Source organism: Amphibalanus amphitrite, unplaced genomic scaffold (genome assembly GCF_019059575.1).
Source record: "Amphibalanus amphitrite isolate SeventyFive unplaced genomic scaffold, NRLGWU_Aamphi_draft 001230F_arrow, whole genome shotgun sequence".
Classification (NCBI taxonomy): Eukaryota; Metazoa; Arthropoda; class Thecostraca; order Balanomorpha; family Balanidae; genus Amphibalanus; species Amphibalanus amphitrite.
The window spans coordinates 6780-27657 of NW_024882723.1; the positions used below are offsets into that span (position 1 = coordinate 6780).

The following is a 20878-nucleotide window of genomic DNA, read 5'->3' on the forward strand; positions in this document are numbered from 1 at the left end:
GGGGTCAAAACAGCCCCGCGTAGCTGTTCAGAAAGAGCCTTCGACCCGGTTGTAAGTACCAAACCACGAGCAGCCTCAGAAACCACTGAGGCAGCGTCTGACCCTGTCTCACCCTCGCCAGCTGCGCTCCGTACCAATCTTGGTGGCGGCTGTCGCAACCGCATGATGGATGGTTGCACCGCATCTAGAAAACCGTCCGGCGCACAGCGGCCAATCCACCTGATGGCTTGCCAGGCAGCCCGGCTCAGGCGCGCGTGTGGTGTCGCACCACGAATCGACCGCACACGCCAGTCAAATGCCACGCACCGGGAGCTCGCGGGCAGAGTTGGCCGCGGCGGGAAGTCACCCGAAGCAGCCTCAGATATGTGGCTGTCAAGATCGGTTGAGAGGATCATAACAATTAAATTTTCTTTGTTTGAACAATTGTCTCCAAAAATGAAATTTAGCCAAACTATGCTCAAGTTCTTCGCATAAAATTCGTTAACCTAAAAATTCCTGTTTTACATAACACTTCTCCGCCAGTTCACACAATGCGGCAAACCTCCGCTCAAAGAGAGCGCTTTGGCTGAATAATATTCGCGTTGAACGTTGGCCGCCCTCACAATCTCCCGCGCTTGGGCCCGTTCATCAGCCGGCTCTAATGACAGGCTCCAGAAAGTTAGCCGACGCCAAGAAAATCCCACTTACAAGAGCGCGGCCACGCACCAAAAATGCGTCAAACAAAAATGAAAAGCTCATTCTAAAGGCGCGAGAGTCTGCGTCGAGATGCTTTCATCTCAAATAGATGGTGGCACCCACGCGGTAGGTAGTTCAGTTTTTCTTGCAAACAAGTCATGCTGCGCTGGCCCCATTTAGTAGTGTGATTAACTCCCCCCGGGAAATTACAAGCGCACCGACTGCATGGCTTAAATTGTTCTCCCTAGAATCAGGAAAGCGATGCCTACGATACTAACAACGTGCACGTAGCGTAAAGGTTTAAACAGAGTGGAAAGGGATGGCGTTGGATGTTGCTTAGAAGTCAAAACATTTGTCGGAATGACAAGCCTTCCCTTGTGTCTTTAAGATGCTTTCTTGCAAACTTACGCAAGATTCGCAAGATTCATCACCGATAAAAACAAAAACAAAAAGTGCTCTGGCTACCAGCCAGAAACAAGGCAATGCCAACGTCAATAGAAGTTGAATGGGTTGAGACTGGTATGAAGATGCACTGACAAAATAAGCCTTTAAATGTATTGTCACATCAGTTCGTCAACATCAGCACATTAACAGCAACTTCCGAAATCAGTACCACCAACTCTTCCCGCACCTGAATCACTCAAATCTCGACCCAAAAACATACCCATCAAAATCTCTATCATCCTCCGTAGAGCTGACCATTCACAAGTTCGCACTGACAGCATACGAGGTGTGGCTAAAAAGAAACCGGACTGCTCGTGCTGGCCATAAAGTAGGGGGCCCGAAAACTAGCGACACACTTGACATTAATATTTATCATATTGTCGTGATGTGTGCCAAACGGCATCTCGATATCACTATTATTCTCCTTTCCACGGCTCTTTGTTTTATCGAAGACGCTGACGCTGGTCACTCTGGTCTGGATGTCCTCGACCGATTCAAAATGGGTTCCCTTGACAACCTTTTTCATTTAAAGGAACAGCCAAAAGTCACAGGGAGGTAGGTCTGACAAATAAGAGGGTACTTGAGCACCGCGACCTGCTTTTTGGCAAAGAACGATTTGACGCTAATGGCAGAATGCACGGGAGCGTTGTCGTGATGGAGCACCCAGATCTTGGCTTCCCAGAAATTCCACTTGGTGCGCCTGACTCGTGAAATGAGGCGTCCCGGGTCTTCCTTGTAGAAATGCTGGTCGACTGTGGTACACCTCCAGCACGAACTGACGGTGAACGAATCCCCTATGATCGAAAAAGACGATCAATTTCGTCTCCACCCTCGACTTCGACATGCGCGCGAACGTTGATGGACCTCCAGACCTTGGGGTCATCACCGACATCCTCACGACCAGTGCTGAACCTCGTAACCCTTTCAAACACTTGCATGTGACATATGACCAAACATAACATTAAAGCCTTGAACAGATTCAGCGTCTCTGTTGAGTCTGGCAAGGAACGTCATGTTCCTTCTTTTTTTCGAAGCTCATTGTAGAAACCTGGCGGTGACAAGGCCGCCGAACATCGATAAAACAAAGATCTGTGGAAAGAAGAATAATAGCGATATCGAGATGCCATTTGGCACACATCACCACAATATGATAAAGATTAATGTCAAGTGTCTCGCTAGTCTTCGGCCCCCTACTTTATGCCCAGCACGAGCAGTCCGGTTTCTTTTTAGCCACACCTCGTATACCGACTCTCGACTAGACTTCAGTCGCACCACACTACCCTACATCCGCTCTAAGAACCGGCAGCGATACAAACACCCATCACCCCACCCGGCTACCTCTCCCTACCCGGCGGTGGGGGCGAAGGTGGAAGCTCCTCGTCCTCCATACCCGGTCGGAAGTAGACCCAGACGGCGTCTGCCCCCTCGCCGATCACGTACGAAGGTCTCCAGGTGGGTAGGGGGAAGCGACAGGCGATCACGCATCCCGTCACCGGCAGCTGCTGTGCCAGCTTTATCTCCAGCCGCGGCATCTGTGGGGAGACAGACGCAGGGAGGTCAGAAGAGGGCAAGTGCGTCAGAGGGATAAGGCGCCAGAGGGAAAGTGAAAAGGCGCCAGAGGGAAAGTGAAAAGGCGCCAGAGGGATAAGGCGCCAGAGGAAAAGTGCGTCAGAGGGATAAGGCGCCAGAGGGAAAGTGCGTCAGAGGGATAAGGCGCCAGAGGTAAAGTGCGTCAGAGGATAAGTGTTCGGAGAGGACCAAGTGGTGAGATGGCTGAGGACCAAGTAGTGAGATGCCAGATGCACACACGCGATCAGAGCCAGAGAAACGTGTTTCGTAACATAGGGCCACGCGGCTCAGACGCGGAGACAGCACAGCGGGACACAGAAATATGGAGTTTAGCGGGCCATCAAGGTCTGTTAACAAGGATGTCGACATTGAAGAGGATCAAGAACGAAGTCTGCACGGGTTTGGGCTTCATCAGACATTGCTGAAAAATACCAGATATACCTATCATCCGTGATCACCAGCTGGCAGCTCTCTACACAAGTATTATACGATTCTAGTCAATCAAGGGAAAACCGCATCAGAAACTAGCCCCGCCAGACTCACCTACCACTATCCAACGTAGCCAGACTCCTCTCATCGCTCTAGCCTCCCCCGACCCGGCCCGGTCTCTAATTCCACACAGACAGTCGAGTGTGCCCGCACTGATATAACCGGCGGGCGTCAACAAACCATCTCTCCGAATGGCCGGTCTGACTGCGGAGCAACGCGACTGACGCCCATAACGCCAACGCCCACGCGGCCACGAAAGTCGCCCACACGCCCACGGAGCCGCCCACGCGGCCACGAGAGTCGCCCACGCGGCCACGAAAGCCGCCCACGAGGCGCGGTGTAAATCTGTCTGCTCAGTGCTCACATCGGCTTACCGCAGCTGTCGACATGCAACGAACTACAATGGGCAGGACCAGTGGACCATAATGGGCCGGACCAGCAGACCGTCATGGACTGGGGTTCACTGGTCCGGTCCACGGGGACCAAAACGATTCATAGAACAGACCAAAGTCCCGGTCCCCAACATATCTTTCAGTAAAGCCCAGCCCAGGCATACTTAGCCTAGCCTGGTCCTGTAAAAATCATACCAGGTTGAGTCAGCGCGGCCTGGCTTCGCTGACCCAACAGTGCGGGCCGAGAGTCGCCAGCGCGACGATGACCCCGTGAGACCCATCACAAGTGACAGTGACCGCCGTCCGCCCCCACCTGTCCGGCACTGCCGTCGCTGACAGTCCGGCCGCCCACATGACAGCTGCCCGCCCGCGCCCCGGCACGGGCCATTTCGGGGTGCCCGTCACGCAAAGGGATGTCCAGTTCGGTCCCACTGTCAACCGGCAGCCAGCTCCAACGTGTTGCATGACGCGGCCGTCAGCCGAGAATTCGATCCAGCTATAAGGAATCCGACAGTTTGACCCAAGCGTCGTCAGCTGTTATAGTACTCCTATAACCGCTGCTGACAAGAATATTATGCCACATACCATTGCCACAAGTCAGGTAACAGTTTGGGCGGCATTACAGCGCCTGGTGAACGACATGCCGCTGGCAGGCCTGGTTATACGGAGCTGACATTTTGATCCAGCCGCTGATGGACCGGTGACCGACCGACCTGTGTCTCCTGCATTCAGAGTGGAATCAGCTAACCAGTGACCGGTTACAACCAGCTAACATGTCCCGCATGCCGAGAGGAAATCGGGCCCCCAAGCAGCATACGTAGACAGCTCTGGGAAATGGATATTACTGGGAAGTCTCGCGTCTCGCACGACGGTAGCAGACATGGCGGTCATTAGCGCCATGTGTATAGATATATGTAGACGGTGACGCCGAAACTTCCAAGGCATTCTTGATGACATTCTTGAGATAAGCTCGGTAGATTGGGACAAAAACCTTGGATAGTTTAGGAGTCCAGCACGCCACAGCGCGCGGGGCGGGTGGCCGCCACGACATTCCTGTCGCCACGTGTGCTTCCATCTGGGCCCCTGGCTCAGCGAGCTGAGCTCATTATGGAATTAGTCACGGGTCGGCGGCCAGTCTGCCGACAGAGCTGGAGAGCTGATGGGGGTCGTCTCCCCCTATCTCAGGGAGGAGAGATCCATCCCCAGGTGGTCTCTCCAGACCAAAATGCTCTGGACTCCTCAAGCTCATCACATCGGAATGGGTGAACAGATGGTCGATGAGGGAAATAAGAGCGGGTCGTGCACCTCCTGGTTGCTATTTCTGACAGGGATACTGAAATGCAATGCCCAGACGACGGTGTCAAGGTGACACCGGGCACAGCGACAGGAAAATAAAAAACTCACAGCACACCTACCTAAAGAAGCCAACAGACAACCTGAGTGTCAGTCACGAGGGGAGATAGTCGTCGCCAGCTCTTTCTGTTACTTCTAAAAGCCGACTGACGGACATGGGGCGACAACGACGGCTTATGTTATTTGACATATTCAAATTTGATTATTTCAACACGGGAGCCACTGATTCGTGGTACCTTTTGGTACACTATGAGTGACCAGGCGACCAGACGACCAGGCACCAGCCATTATCTGGGCCCAGGTGCAGTCAGGTGTACAGACTCTCCGCAGGACAGCTGGGTTGACGAGGCGATGGCAGCTGGGACGAAGAGAGGAAAATGGAAACTCGCGACAGACGGGAGCGAAGCGAAGATGTCCGAAGATGAAGATGACCCTGCTCAGATCAGCGACAAATGACCAATATACATGGCGCGACTGGCAAATGCACAGACGTGGAAAAGCGGACAGAAGCGCCCAAAGCCCTGAGTACTGAGAGCCAGAAGGCAGAACTGTGGAACGCGAGACAATAATGGCGCAGCTATGACGCACGTAATGCACTGACATACCCACCCCACTTGACGTCGACGAAACGCAAGCTTGTCCACGATGTTTATTGGGCATTTTCCCAGCGTATGACGTCAGAGCGCTTTTGTCGATTTTAGCTTCATTGCCTCAGGCTACATTGCCATGGAAACAAAGTGCCACTGGCGCTTGTCAACGCTAAAGCTGTTACACTGAACAATGCCTTGATGCAAGAGCATATAGTGGGAAAATAATTGAGTTAGTGTTGTCCCACGACACATTTCCACGGATGAAAGGGAGTAAAGAAGTGCATTTGTTTTTAATATTGGCGAATAAAGTCACTCTTGTTTTCGCAACGTAGATGATCAACGAATGCATGACTATGCTCGAATGCAAGCTGGCGGAATACACCTACCGCCAGGTATTTATATTTGCATAAAACATGCAGAATACAGATTGACATATAATTAAAACAAAATTCATTTTAACGCACCTTTATCATAATTTGTTACGGGATAAATCTCTTACGGGCCAACTAACACTAAGACTCGGCATTTCGTTGTGATGACCAATTCATGTCATTTTGCTGCAGTTTACGGCCGTTTTTCTTTTCCGTTTAGTGCCACCACCAGAGGCACCACACCATGTGCTCTGGAGGCAATGACGCGACCCGGGCGGCAGCTGGGAGGGCCTTCTGGTGTGAGAGTCGTTAGACGGTGATATCGGCCGCCACAGGACCACCCAGTCGTGTGGGTCGGTGGTGACAGCTTGGGAATCAGAACCCTGGACCGATAGATACCCAGACAGGGTCGGCTTTGGACTGCTTGGTAACTAGTTTAAAAAAGATTAAATTTCGGCCATAACATATTTTCTCATCCTTTGCTGCTTTAAATGCGATTTGAGATTTTCTAGAGGCAAAATGTTTGACATGCTGGTCAGGAAACAAAAACCAAGATAGGCAAAGGCGGCGAGAGCAGCACGGGAAACATGTCCCCGTATTGAGAGATGACGCAAGCCCAGCTCTGACACTTCGCAGTAACTCTTTCACCCTGCAGAATATCAATAAATGCATGCAATCTCAGTTCAAATATGAATAAGTTTGACTGTACTGTGTACATATAGTGTATAAATAAATGCGTAAAAATGTATTCCCAGGAAAGATCTTGACCCGACGATTGGCAATCCCTTGCATAAAAATGACCACAAGTGACCAGTGACAGTGCAATGCGTGCCCACAGGGTCGAGGTCACCGCCCGTATATTGGCCTTTGTGCTGACCGACCGACGCGCGGGTCAACAGGGACACCGGGCCTGTTTGAACACGACTTACTGTGATGATACGCGACCGCGCTATATATTATTAGAGCCTCTCTATCGCGTTTATGGCGTCGTCACCGAAATGATTGATGGTTGAGCTCAGGAACTATTTTCCGTCGTCTGGATTCGTGTATCGATAGAGGAGGGCGGCCAACGCTGTACCATGCCAGCTTTGTAATTGGTACAATTTGTCTAAAGTGAGTCCACTTATTGGATCTTACGAGAAACCACTATCACCACTATCATACTAACTAGCAGAAATGAGGTTTAAATGACTTCGTAAACGCTGTTGTAGCCTCATAACTTCCACAATTCGTTTATTTAGAAACGTTTAGACCCAGTAACAAGGCACACTTGATAGCATAATTAAAAAGCGCCGATAAACTACCACTACTCAAACAGACAGGCACATCAACGCGAGGGGGTCGGAGGGTCGTTCCCCAACCTGAGCTAGTGAGGAACTTTTCGACTGGAATTTCAGTGTTGCCAGGCGACGCAGACGGCTAAAAATGGCGTGGTGCCGTGGGTCATGCCTGACACACACGTCTTTCACACAGTGTTGTATTGGGGGAAAGAGCTTCCACGAACGAGTTTATCTCTGCGGATAAGACTCCTGCACAGAGCCGTCAGCGGTCGGCCCGGGCTAAGGCCGAGTGAGTCAGCTCCTCCTTCACTCCCCGATCGACCAAACTCTTACTTTTCGGTATCGTCAGAATACACTGCACGCGGCACAGCCAAGAGTTACACCGATACGATACCTTACCGATTCTCTTCTCGAGTAATTGGAGCCTCACAAAACACATGCCTATTTTCAATGCACACCTCATATCAGAACTGGTCACCAACAGCGAGTCAAAACTACCCGACACACGTTTCAGAGATAATTTCATCGCTTCCCAAATACCTTCAGGAGCATATTGGGAGCGTCTCCGGAGTCCGGATATAGCCTGCGGCAGAGTACCCCGTGCAGACGGGTCGTCGCCCTCCCATCCCCCCGGTCGGTTGCGGGCCCACAGCGACGGCCGGTCGTCGCTAACGTCGCTTCAATTGGAGCCGGCGCGTCGGCCGTGACGGAAACGATCCGGGATTAACGGGCGTCGGCGGGCACCCGGCTCGCGAGAGATGGGCCCAGAGCGGGCGACAAGTATCGGCCCCAGAGACAGCACAGTGGCCACTTAACGGCGACTAAATGCGGCACAAAGAGCGGCCATCGGCCTCTGAATGAGGGCTCACTCAGGCGCCACATGCACTGAAGGAACTCATGGCGAGATTACATAACGGGAGAAGTGATGAGCTGTATGGTGGTTTAAGAGGCCGACGCCTTGCCGTAAGTAGGATAACCTTTCCTTCAAAGAAGGGTAATGTCCGAGCGACAGCAGATAAATGCCCCTCAGTCGCCTCACTCCTGTGAACTCGAGCGACTTCCGAGGGCGCACCGTCTTTGATGAGCGGTGATCGCCAAGCACCGGCTGCTCAGACGAATCTCCAGACACTGCTGCTAAAACCGCCCGGGGCCGAGCCGCCTGTCAACGCCCACACGGGCCACAAACACCACTTGACGGCCATTGTCCCGCAGCAGTGGCGGCGCTCACCGTGCGACAAAGGAGCGCGGCCCGGCCGCTCAGGGCACCCGTGGCCGACCGACCGGCCGGCACCGGACCCCAGGCTCCGGGTCCGTACCCCAGGGGCTTCCCGGCTCAGAGAGCCGACCAGTTGAGAGCAGTACCAATATCGCTCGGCCATGTCGGCGCCGCGCCACTGCAGCGATCTACTCTGATTGAGTTTCCGTTTAAAGTATCGGTCACTTTTCTCTGGCGGCGACTCGATGGCCGGTATGACCCTGAACGCCACTTCGGTGTGTGCCGGTGACCCGGCCCAGTCTCACTTAGGCCTTCCTTTGGACGGTATCGGAGAGGTGCACGTGCCACGGACGGATCGGTCAGGGTCCGACCGGCTGCAGTGGCTAACGTTGCCATGACCCACATTATGAGTCATTCCTTCAGTGAAGCCATATGGTCCAAATACGATCGTGAACAAAGAACCGCCGGCACTACCTGTTGTCCTGATCGATACGTAGGTATACGAGGTGCTGTAAAGCCAGTGTCACGCAATCGGTAGCGCGAGGGTGGCGCTTCCTGACATACTACTTGACCCCGGCGACCTCGTTTGGAAACATGGGAAGCTGTGTGACGCAAGCCACCTGCAGAATGAATAAATGAATGTAACGTCGCATGTAAAAGGTAAATAAATCTTTAGCAGTCCCCTGTGTGACACGGCCTGTGGTATTTCAGTTAAGCGCCACACCACACTACGGTCGCGTCTCACGAACAGTACAGCGCTGCTTCTATTCTAGCATCGCGGAAGTCACTGTGCATTATGCAATCTTCATCTAAAATTCGTCTCGCTGTCCTATGATGCTCATTACATGACAGATACCTACATATACAATCTCACGAGATGCATCAGTCGGACGAACACTCCGGCGAGACGCGATATCATAAATAGAAAATCACAGCAGAACTGCATTCATCTTGGAACTATCGGCCACGAGAGACATTGCGTTATTTTATTATTGCTATAAGTTTGACGCTAATCACGGCAAATATCAAATTACGAGCAATCATACCCAGACAGGCGCATATCGTCTGGTGTCTGGCGCCTTTATCAAACATGCAGGAGGCCATCATACCATCAACGCTTCCCGCACAGAGCGATGCGACTATCACTGCATTTTGTAGGATCAGACTGCACAGTACCCCAGGCCACTCTTTGAGAGACTGCTGCGAGATTCGACGCGGGGGTGTCGGCTCCAATGCCCCGGATTTCCGCCCGATGCGGATCTGCCGCAGCCCCATTTCCAGATCTCCAGACTTTGCAGGGCCAACTTTGAAAACGACTCTGATTAAGTTTACATCCTGTGCGACTGGCGTCAACACTTATGTCGCTGGAGTATTATCATGTAAAATTACGTCCGGAACCAGCTCGTTTTTAATTATAAAAGTCAAACATCTAACCGCAAGTAAAGAAGGCCAGACAGTCCCCAAACAGCAGCACATCAACTTTAAGCAGACATAAAAAGATCCAGGTGATGGGCAAATTGACTATTATAAGAAACACGGACGTAAATTTGCAATTGTACTTACATATATTGTTAATGCACAACGCAAGCAAGCTTAAAATACAAAAATTCAATTTGAGGCAATCAAAACTTTGGTTATAACGACACATTCGTACTGCTAAGCAGCTCAGAGCCGCATAATTCGGATTCAGCTCACATATGTAGGTACACTTCTGGGCGTAACAGCGTCTTGGGTGGGTGGAGCAGCCACAAGTAAAATATGTACCCACACAAGCAAATACGTTGTTATACCTTCGCCACCAGAGATATGTGGAAACAGATCCCAGTCTTCAGATATTCGGTTTATAGTGCACTCTTAACACCTTTGTTTGAAGCCATAATCACATAAAATACGCAAAAAGCACTTTCCGGGGAGCGGAGTTCTTGCCACAGCCGTAGAAATTCCGCACCGTTACCGTATTCGACAAAAAAAAAAAAAAAACTGGTGCTATTCAGTTTGACAAAAAACCGGTACTGATCAGTTGCATATGTCGGTAACAGATCGCTCGACAGCCGGCGAGCAAATATCGGAGGGACCTCCCCGCTGATAAAAGACACTGAAAGCGATAGCCGCCTGACGGCACATCATTAGTATCAAACAAAACTTCTCAGGTGCTTTTGTAGACGATTGGTCTGCTCTCTGTTCTCTAAACGACGGCAGTGTCGAGCGCCGTGCTGCGAGTGGGCTCAGAATTTCGCCAACACCTTCAGAACGCCATCGCCAAGAACCTAACGAGTCTATTCGCGCCGGTCGTTCCACCTCACCGCCATTGTGCGCCCTATCGGCACCATCGTTCAGGGTTGAAGGGCTCAGAACCGCCGTCGGCCGTCGCATGCACACGAACTCCCTCAATATCCGTCCTTCGATACGGCCGGCGACAAAACTAATGATTCCGCCCCGCCGTCAACGGCATTTAACAGCCGCAAAGAACGAGCGAATTATACAAATGTCAAACAATCACGGAAAAGTTGGTAACGACAATGTGCAATACATTGCAAATTCAGCAGAGAAACGAGGGAAGCACCGCAATCAAGAACGGAGAGAAAAGAGATACTAGGAATAAGCGTGACAAACGTTTTGCAACAGCTTCAGAAAAATGGCGCTTACGCCCAGCTGCAGTTTGAAAAAGCAAGAACGAGAACAAAATTTCGATACATTGCGAAACCGCACATTTATATACCACGAGGAAGTAGCAAGAAAGAAAAGGAAAAAAGTCGCAGGAAAGAAAGAAGAAAAAGTTAGAATAGAAAAAAAGAATGAAGCCCGGAAGAAAAAAGAAAAAAAAAGAGGAACTGGAGAGGAAAACATGCAATAAAAAGTAACACAGAAAAAAATGAACAAAGTAAAAATTGTCATCTAGAAAAAAGGAGGAAAATGAGCGACAGGGGAGAAAGCACGAATGGGAGAGAAAAAAGAAGCAGACAGGGAAAAGAGAGAAAGAGGGGAGAGAGGGAAAAGAGGGGAAAGGGGAGAGAGAGAGAGAGAGAGAGAGAGAGGGGGAGGGAGAGAGAACAGCAGGAAAGCGAGGCGTCATCGTCGACCAGCCCGGCGGACGGAGAGGTGCCAGCCAGCACCCGGGTACGGCCGCCAGGCCGGCCGATACATTTATAATGGGGTTAAGTGGAAGACGCGATGGGTCAGAGCCAAGTTTCCGTCTCAGTCTCCTCAAAGGCGAGCGGCGGCCGCGCTCAGAGTGAGGCTCTCATAAATATCAATGACGATGATTTGGTCGGCAGCTAGCGCCTCGAAGAGAGCCATCAGTCAGGTCACGGACTCACAGCAGCATACTGGTGCCAAGAAGCGGCCAAGTTTTACAATTTCAGTCATCATGCATCCACTGGCAAACTTGTCTGTTTGACGTGGAGGGAGCTGCTAAGGTTTCCAAGAGCGTGACAAAGAGTCGTTCAGCAGTGTTATGGGAATACATTCTTTTTCTGATCGTGTTCGAGATTATATAAATGCATAGAACTACCAAGATTGCGTCATTGACTGCTATAATGCATCGCAGGCGAATCATGTAGGACTTCCCATACCTGTGGGTTGGATTATCAGTTAATAGACCTCAGATATTCGATTCGGTGCTTTATATGGCATATCATTTTGACTGGTAAGAATGATGTATTGGGCTATAAATCATGTGATATTAATTTTGAAGGAAGAAATTTCATGATTCAGCTGTATGGTGTTGCATCATATTCAGGGAGTTCTATGATTTTTTTAAATGAAAATAATAAGAGAGAGAGAAAGAGAGAGAGAGAGAGAGAGAGAGAGAGAGAGAGAGAGAGAGGGAGAGAGAAACAGAGACAGAGACAAAGAGAGAGAGAGAGAGAGACAGAGACAGAGACAGAGGGGGGATAGGCTGGCTGTCGATCGGGCCGCTGCAGAGGGTGGCGGTGTGCTCTGGTTAGTACCGCCGCAGTCCCCTGGGCCGTCTATTTCCGGCGCTGAGGCCCGCCGGGCGACATTCCCACCTGGTCAGCAGGCCTGCAGCCGACCAGATGACCGTCCACCGTGACCCCGCCCAAAGGCCCGCCGACCAAATCGAATCACACGCTCGACGCTTAACAGTCTCGACCGGTTAGGTTAGATCCATCGCGCTGATTTAGCAGTTTCTCGCAGTTCTGCCGGGAGCGGCGCCGTTCGTGGTTGGATTTCGGACAGTGTTAGTTCGTGCCTTATAATTCGACGACACAGTGCCCAGGAACAGTTGCTTCATTAGTGTGACAGATCGGTCCAGAAACTTTCACTTGGACCTCAGAAGTTTTACAGTGCAACCAGTCGACCGCAGTGGCACGTGAACAGCTGACGATCCTTTTTAACCGCCCTCATAATCTTTGCACTTTTGAGGCTAGCATTTTGACTAAATGCGATGTAAACATAACTATTGAACGTTGTTAATTCAGCTACTGCATTACCTACCACGTTTATACGAAGAATGGTGACATTTTTCATTCGCTATCCTTAGATGTCACTGAAATATCACTTGAACGTCTGGAATTTCTTTGGCAGGAGCTTAAAGATAAAATCGAAGTAACGAGCAATGTTTTTTACAACTGGGTTTGACGCGGTAATTCATTGTTTGGCGCTGGTTCCTGCGCCTGCAGCCACAAATAACATCTGAAGACATGGGAACCTTATTTCAAGGTATGACAGCCGAACGTTCAGCCTCCGCTTCGATTTAAATCGTGTAAAACGTCGGCTTCTATAAAGTGAACTTGGAATAAAGTGAACTTGGAAGTAAACATAAGTGTGAAGGGAGCGGCATGGCGACCAAATAGCAACACTCTCGGTTCTTGTACATAATATGCAGCACTCAAAACAGTCGAGTTATCCGTCCAATTACACATCAAGCTCGCCCACATCGCTTAAATTCCCAGCCGGCATCGTTTCGAGAGACTCACCAAACCAAACAGCGTCTGCCGTCTCCGTAAATTGCCCGAGCGCGTCCGGCGAGCTTTCTTTCCACACAGCTGCCGACACGGCACGACGATTCTGCGTGCCGCAGAAACCAAATGTTTGCTCAGCTGAATCCAATATTAAGCACCGATGATTGTTTTTCTCTGCGTTGTTCCTCTCCGCCAGCGCGGAGCGAGCGCTGTCCGCCCGCGGAGACTGGGATCCGCGGAGGCGCGGAGAGGATGTTAGCTGGGCGAGCCGGCTGCCTGAGTAGGTAGGCTGTACCGCATGACCGGTGTGTCGAGCGGCGCAGCCTACCTACCAGTCAGCGGCGGTACGGCTACTGCAGGACCCTTGAGAATCCCGAATGGCGAATCTGCCCCCTTCAGATGCTCAATGCGCATATACACTTATTATACACGTAAACTTTTCATAATGTAGCACTGAAGCATCTATTTTCGGTTCTTTTATCACGAGCAAAACAACAACCCTTTTCAGTTTGTATTTCATTGCAGGGAACGGAATCACAACATGATGCATGCAAAAGCAAGCTATCTAGCCCACATTGCTTTACGCTATTTTCACTAACTTGAAGACGCCACCCACGCGGTTAATATCAGCAGATTCTCGGGACGTACCCGGGGGAGAAAAACCAATCAGCGTGGTGGACCCAGTGAGCAGACAGGTCGGGAATAAGTGCAGCGGAATCGCGCTCAGCCCCGGGGGCTGCACGGTGCCAGTTTTATCACGGGGTTACCAGTTTTAGCACTGGGCTGGGAACGGCCAGCTTTAGCCTCGGCACTGGATGCTCTCAGAGTTGGCATCTCCCCATCGACTGAGCGCCACACGGCCGTCCAGAAATAGAACGCCCCTAGCGTTCGAACGCTTTACGCGATTTTCCACACTGATCTGGGAATAAAATGGCAGCGGTAGCGGCGTACAAATATTACAAGGCTGAAAACTCGGCCCCGTTACTGTATTGCTCTCAGCCGGATCTACTTGAATGCCTGCTGGCACTTATCGGCCAGACATAAATATGAAACTGGAGAGCAGATACACACATTTCTAGTGCGGTGACCGCAGAACATGCTTACGAATGATAACGTTAATCACGCGAATCATGCAAATTATATTCCGACGTTATGATGAATCAGATTCTACGGCGAGCAGCGATGATTGAACTCATATGTAGTCTTTACTGTCTAAATAAGCAATAAAACATGGTATTGGGTTAAATTCAAGGAGTGAACAGTTTGGGTGACACCCAGGACCACTACCCTGCCAGAGCGAGCCCCCGACTCTTTCGTTCCCACCACATCTTCTCAGACCTCTCAACCCGGCTCGCCGCCAGCTCGGGTTGCAGACAGGCTTCCACACAGTTTCGTCTGAGCAGGATGTGTTGGCCGTTTTTCTACGGACCTTCACCAGCGCAGTGGCGGGGATATCACATTAGCCGGGTGTGTGTAGTCCGCACCGTGCGCCTCGCATTTCCACATCAGAAATGGGACCCGCAGCTGACAGAGCGAGTTTACGAGGGGCGAGGTCGGAGGCAGGGCTGGAGAAACGCCGGACGGATGGCCCAGTGAAGGGTGTTTGTTACCCCGGCTGATTAAAGAGAGTGAGCTTTGTAATCCAGCAGACAATAGCTCTTCTTCAACGGCGTGTATGCGTGCGTGCTAAAGTGGAGCTGTGGACCCGGGGTAAGAAAAATACCCTGGTTTCATAATTCGACCTAATTAACCTAATTAAAAAAAGAAGAAAATCAAAAGACAAATATGAACCACGATGAAACAAATATAATATCAACTCCGACAATATTTTAACAGTAAGTTAAAATAGGTTTAACTGTAATAATCACAACTGCAACAATAAAGTAAAGAAAGTAAATATATTCATTTCCAATAAAAATACGACGCATGTCACGGATAAAGGCGGAACGCTAATGTGAAACAAAATTACGGAAAACTGATGATGCAATAACAGAAACACTGCATTGTGAAATGATTGCCGTGAAATGAAATGTGAAATGTTTAGAGATCAGCGCGACGGGTATCTATGTACAGGAAGCCTTATCGAACAAACATGCGAATTTCATCAAATTACACGCACAATTTAACCAGGAATCGTTCACAAATATTCGCTCTTCGTTGTCTTGCATCGCAAAATACTAGAGGCGCAGACAGAAGCCCCTCCAGCGAACACAGGCGGTGTGGATATCTGATCCAGCCATTCATCATCGTTCACCTTTTGCTGCCATTGAGTGCTGTCACGACCAGATAGGAACGCTTGAAGCAGAAAGCGTTTCAAGAGGATAAGAGCCATAATTGAGTGTCAATATGAAGAAAGGAAATGCAGACTGGGAATCTAACTTGAAGACAATGCAGCCCAGTGCACTCGTTGCGGAATGGAATCAAACAAAATACCACTCCAGCCGGAAATGCATTCATCCCTCGATAGTTCAAAACTTTTTATTCGATACTTTTATTTCCGAATCAAGAATACGAAGTCGAAGTACATTATCCATGCATTGTGATATGATTAGCCGAACAAACTTTTCAAACATCATCCTCCAGATTCAAGAGTTTAGCCGGCCCACACAGCCAGAGACAGGCGGGCTTATATTGTAGCTATCCTATCGTCCGTCGGCCGATTTCATCAGACGCGAAATGTGACCTCTCCAGTGACATTAGATTCTAAGCAAAAGCTTTAACACCCACCACCAAGGCCAGTAAAACTGAATTTTGTGGAACCAAGTCCCGATCATGTCGTAATCAAGTCTCACAAAACCAATGCCAATCTATAAAATAACAACAATTAAACAGCTCGATGTTAGCCAAGAGCAAACCCTCCCTCATCAGCCAGTTTCTCCCCAATCGGCCCGCCACTTACCATTTGTTTGACGCCGAATATGACCACATTCTGGTACTGGGTCAAGTCCTGAGAGAACAGGTCAGCCCGCCGGAAAGACGCCATCGGAGAGAGACCCTCCCGGCGAGCCCAGAGCCGTGAGAACAGCACCAGCCACGGGTTCAGCTCGACTCCCACGCTGCGGAAACCGACCGCAGCCGCCGCGATCACCTGGGGTCACAGGAGGGTGCCGGGCGGGTCAACAAAGGTCAGCGAGGGTCACCACCGGTGAGGGTTGTCACAGGCATCATAGACGAGCTGGAAATGACCACGAACGGTCGGTTCGGGCCACGGCCTGGTCAGCAAAGGTCATCCCTGTCGATTCGGCAAGAAGTATGAGTCTCAGGACAATAGCTGGAAACAAACGGAGATCATTGATGGGATAAAAGAGATGACACGAATGTATCTTTCATAACGAAATTTTAAAGGATAAACGGATAATCTATATAAAAAATAATACGAAACCAGCAACTCATTTTAAGACTTCGTTAAAACGGCGTATGTTTGAGAGATGTGGTCGATAGCCACTTCAAAGCGCACCTCAGGGTTCTGCTAACAAGAGACCTATGCAAATGAATCGGCTAGAAGTGATTTATAATGCCACAGAATCCGGTCGAGACCCAGACACCAGTGCATTCTTCGTGCATGAGCGTCATTCTTCATCTCGTAGAAAAATAAAATATACCCTGAAGTGGCGACCGGAGAAAAAATAAGACTAATGATTCTTGGTAAGACTATGTGAGATCATGAAATCATCCCAAAAATATTTATCAGGAGATAAGGCATCACTGATTACGATCCACCTAGCACCAGCCCTGCTTTACATGAGATACACAGTGGTATGGTATCCAAACTAAAAACAGATGCATGTGCTTGAAAACATAGGATTTTTCAGGAAAGTTACTGTTGCTATCGTTGCGATTAATCGCTTTCGTTTTAAATGGCGGGTAACCCGTGCTGTTATCGACACCCGATAGATCAAACGCCGCACCGGACCGCGCAGTTCCCGAAAATTCGACACGCCTCGGGCCCCAGACACCAATTCACACTTCAGTCGATTCATATCCAATCACGGCGGGGCGCTATGAAAAGGGTCAAGCCCTGTTCCAACTATCTTCAGACCGGGGACAGGTCAGGTACATAGCGCTGACTCTGGTTGGACGTTTAGCTGGCTGGCTAGGCGGCGTGGGCGGGCGAAATACTCGTACATGGACTGGTGGCGCGAGGTGTCACCTCCTCGGTAGCCCAAACTCGCATTTTCATCGTCAGCGGATCTGTGGAACGATACACTGTATCGCCAACTCCGGCAGGCTGACCTAAATTCGGGGGATGATTCGGCGCACTGCCAGCGGCCGACTTCGGCCTGCAATCCAGTTCCGATCAGAGTCCCGGACCCGGAGTCGAGCGGCGGAGGAGGCGGAGGCGGCGCGGTGGCCACATTCCGAACAGGGGGGCGGGGCCCACGCGGAAAACTTGGGTCACGTCGGCGGGCCGGCCGGACGTGAGATGCCGCCGCGAGCGGGCGGCGAGGCCTGCCGGCGCGGGGCGGGGCGGGGATGCCCGCCGAGTCGGCGGGGCGGCAGGGGTGCGGTGCAGTCGCTGTGATGACGGCGAGGGAAGTGGAGGGGAAGGGGATCGTAGCCGACAGGGGTTTAACAGGCCGAAAATCGATGAACGAGGCGATGAGCCCTCAGGAGGGATTGGCTGTTGACACCAGCCGTCAAACTCGAAGTCACAACACTCACTCAACCGTGACAAAGAGATAACGAAGACACCCATCGGACTGGTAAATTTCAGTCGGACAGTGAAGAGCAGAAAATTTGCTTCCAACAAAAAATGGAGCTAAACTGAATCGTTTTTATCTTAATTGCCTACAATTTAGAAGGCATTTGTGAGAGTGGAGCATTTGTCACCGATCTCTCGCCGTTAACTGGAGAGCCCGACGGCGCTCGCCACACAAACAAGGGCGTAAATAGGCCGGGCGCGGACCAAGCCGGCGACGCCGCGCACATTAACGCCAGTGTTAGGCAGGGCCAGACGGCCTTCTTGGAGGGCGTTTCTCACACCGGCGCGGCGAAATGAACACTAAAACAAACGACCCGGCGCGCACAGACAAGGTGACAAATTGATTCACTCGGTAAACAACACCAATCCAAGGACAGCCAACAAAGTAACAAATTCAGGAGCAGAAAGTGACTTCACTTAGTTACATGAGCCCATTATCACAAAGTTTTACTACACAAAAACTGCCTCTCACCCCAGTATCCACCCTTTCCCCATAAGCAGTAGCGGACATTCCCCTGGTCGTATGCGTGCAGACAGCGAGCTGGGCAGAGGGAGTCTGGTCATCGCCGCTGCAGTACAGCGCTCCCCCGAGTACCGGGAGCAGCGCAGCCGTCTCCACCTCGCTCCCGACGGTCGTCCGCGCGCAGCAGGAGCTCGCCGAAAACACGGCCATTCCGGGGGGACGAGTCGGCCCCAGGGCCGGTAATACTGGCCGGTCGGGGACTGAGGGAGCGGATGGACTGGGTGGGACTAAAGGGATCGGACGGACTGACCGGCCGGCCGGGAACTGAGGAGATCGGACGGACTCTGTCTCTGTCCCCAGGGTCCGTCCGATCCCTCTGCCGGGGACTGAGGGATCGGACGGACTGGCCAGTCGGCGACCAGGGGGGAGCGGACGGACTGGACGGCCGGGGGCGGAGGAGATCGGACGGACTGACCAGTCAGGACCGTGGAATCCGACGGATTGGCTGTCAGGGGACTGAGGGGATCGGACGGACTGGCCGGTCGAGAGCGGGGAAGATGGTGAAAGTGCGTGGTGAAGTGGGAGGTAAGAGTGATAGGATGAGAGCACAGGAGACCAGTATGGTGATGTAGGACACGAGTAGGGTGGTGTGGGGGAGAGGGATGGCAGAAGTACGTGGCGAGGCGCGGTTAAGCGTTCAGTAGAAGTGACAGAACTTTGGCGGCTGTACAACACACCGAGCGGTCTGTCCCGCAGGCCGCGGGCTGACGCTCCAGAAAATCTGAGTTCAGAGACGCCATCGCATCACCAGAGCAGGGGGAGCGCCGACGACGACCATTGTCTGAATTCTGGCCGCCAGCCACTGAAACCGATGCTCACTGATGCCCCCTGTTTCACTCGAGCAGTTCCTCCGACGTTTCCTGTTTTACAGCCAGAGTTTCTATGATGCTTTCCTGTTTTATACACGCTGTATCGTCGCGCGTTCACTGCGACCAAGAAACAAAATCTTTGTGATTGACGACAGCCAGGGCCCTATCGATAAACAACAAAATCCGCGGTGATAGGAAATGCGTCGTTCAGGGAGACGTTCGCCGTCTTTATTGGCCGATTTTAGGGCGCGTGAGACGACCAAGCGCGGTTGTCTTTGTGTCCTGCAGACAGGTCCGCGCTGTGAGATCGAAAAAATAGATTGAATGAACGGCAAATGCTGATTAAGATATGTAAATGACTGAGAGTAAGCGGTAATATTTTTGTCTAGGCGCATGATAAAACAACGTCAGAATACATCACAATCTTATCAGCTCGTTAACCAAAATATTACAATACAGCCTACAAATAAAAAATTAAATGCAGAGACACAAAAATTGCTCCTTCTCAATAGTCAGCCAGCACTTCAATAACAATTGTTTTGTCTTGGAGCAGATTTAGCATATATCGCAATAAAACCAGAAATCAAGAGGAAGCACAATATTTGTTTAAACCTAGCTCTCGAGGCTTTTCCTCACAATTTGAATTCCCGTAAGAGACATGTATTTTGTATATTTCATACGGTCCCATCAGCCATCACGTGCGTGGTCTTTGTTACGCCGCTGTCGGTGCCGCTGCTTGGGGGGGGGGGGGGGGCCGGGGGATACACTGCTATTCCGGGGGAGGGCTGTCTCTGTCCCCAAGGCATCCCGGATATAGTCGGCGCCATAAACTGCCATCTAATCGTGATAAGTCAACGCGCACGGCACAACGCACACATGTTCACCATATGAATTAATAAATACAAGTAAAAAGTATAAAAAAAATCGTCAGGCCACCGAACAAAGGTCAAAGCGGCCTGTGTGGCGCGTGCGCGCGCGCGTGTGTGTCTGCGTGTGTACCGATCCCACAAAAACGGAACGGGATGCGTCGCACCCCAGTCGTCGGAGCACAATGGAACCCGACAACAAGGAGATTACAAAACAAATATAAATGGAGCGGGGAAGTTCGCTGGGCTGATATGAAAGGCTCGAACACATCTTTTTCCCATTCAGGAGGCAGGCTTCGTCTAAATGGAAATAGTTGAGAAAAAATAACCTCCAAAGCTCTTCGGTAAAAGTTCAACGTTTTAAAAACGTTTACATGTTTTCTCCAACCTATACCGACAGAACTGCCCTGTCATATACAAGTTTTAGCCAAATCAGCAGAAACTGTTAGTCAGTTAACCCCATCGACTGCCATCCTGCGCAACTGATCGGAGCGACAGTTCTGTCACGCTGACTTCCAGCGATCGCACACTGTAGGTCGAAGGCGTGCCCTGGGTACCCCTCGGCAGCACCCGTGGTCCACGACACTCACCGCACACTGGAGGAATTCAAACCCCTCTGCCACGCCCGCAGCAATCATCGGTACATGTGTTATGTGCACTGTGCAACTGCAGTG

At 50.9% G+C, this 20878-nt stretch overlaps 1 protein-coding gene across 2 annotated transcripts in view; it reads right to left on the reverse strand.

The window, feature by feature from the left end:
- Window positions 1–1216: 1216 nt before the first annotated feature.
- LOC122371309 (ATP synthase subunit C lysine N-methyltransferase-like) overlaps window positions 1217–20878 on the reverse strand; it is a 28841-nt gene continuing 9179 nt past the window's right edge. Inside the window, exons 4-6 of one of the 2 annotated variants that reach the window (XR_006254711.1) lie at window positions 16204–16392; window positions 2362–2651; window positions 1217–1401 (exon numbers count right to left, since the gene is read on the reverse strand). Coding sequence is in view for 1 of the 2 variants with exons in the window: in XM_043347525.1 (XP_043203460.1) it covers window positions 2454–2651; window positions 16204–16392 (387 nt within the window). In the remaining variant the exon portion in view is untranslated. Of the gene's footprint in view, window positions 2652–16203; window positions 16393–20878 lie in introns of both variants that reach the window. The other variant, XM_043347525.1, reaches the window with a different exon arrangement.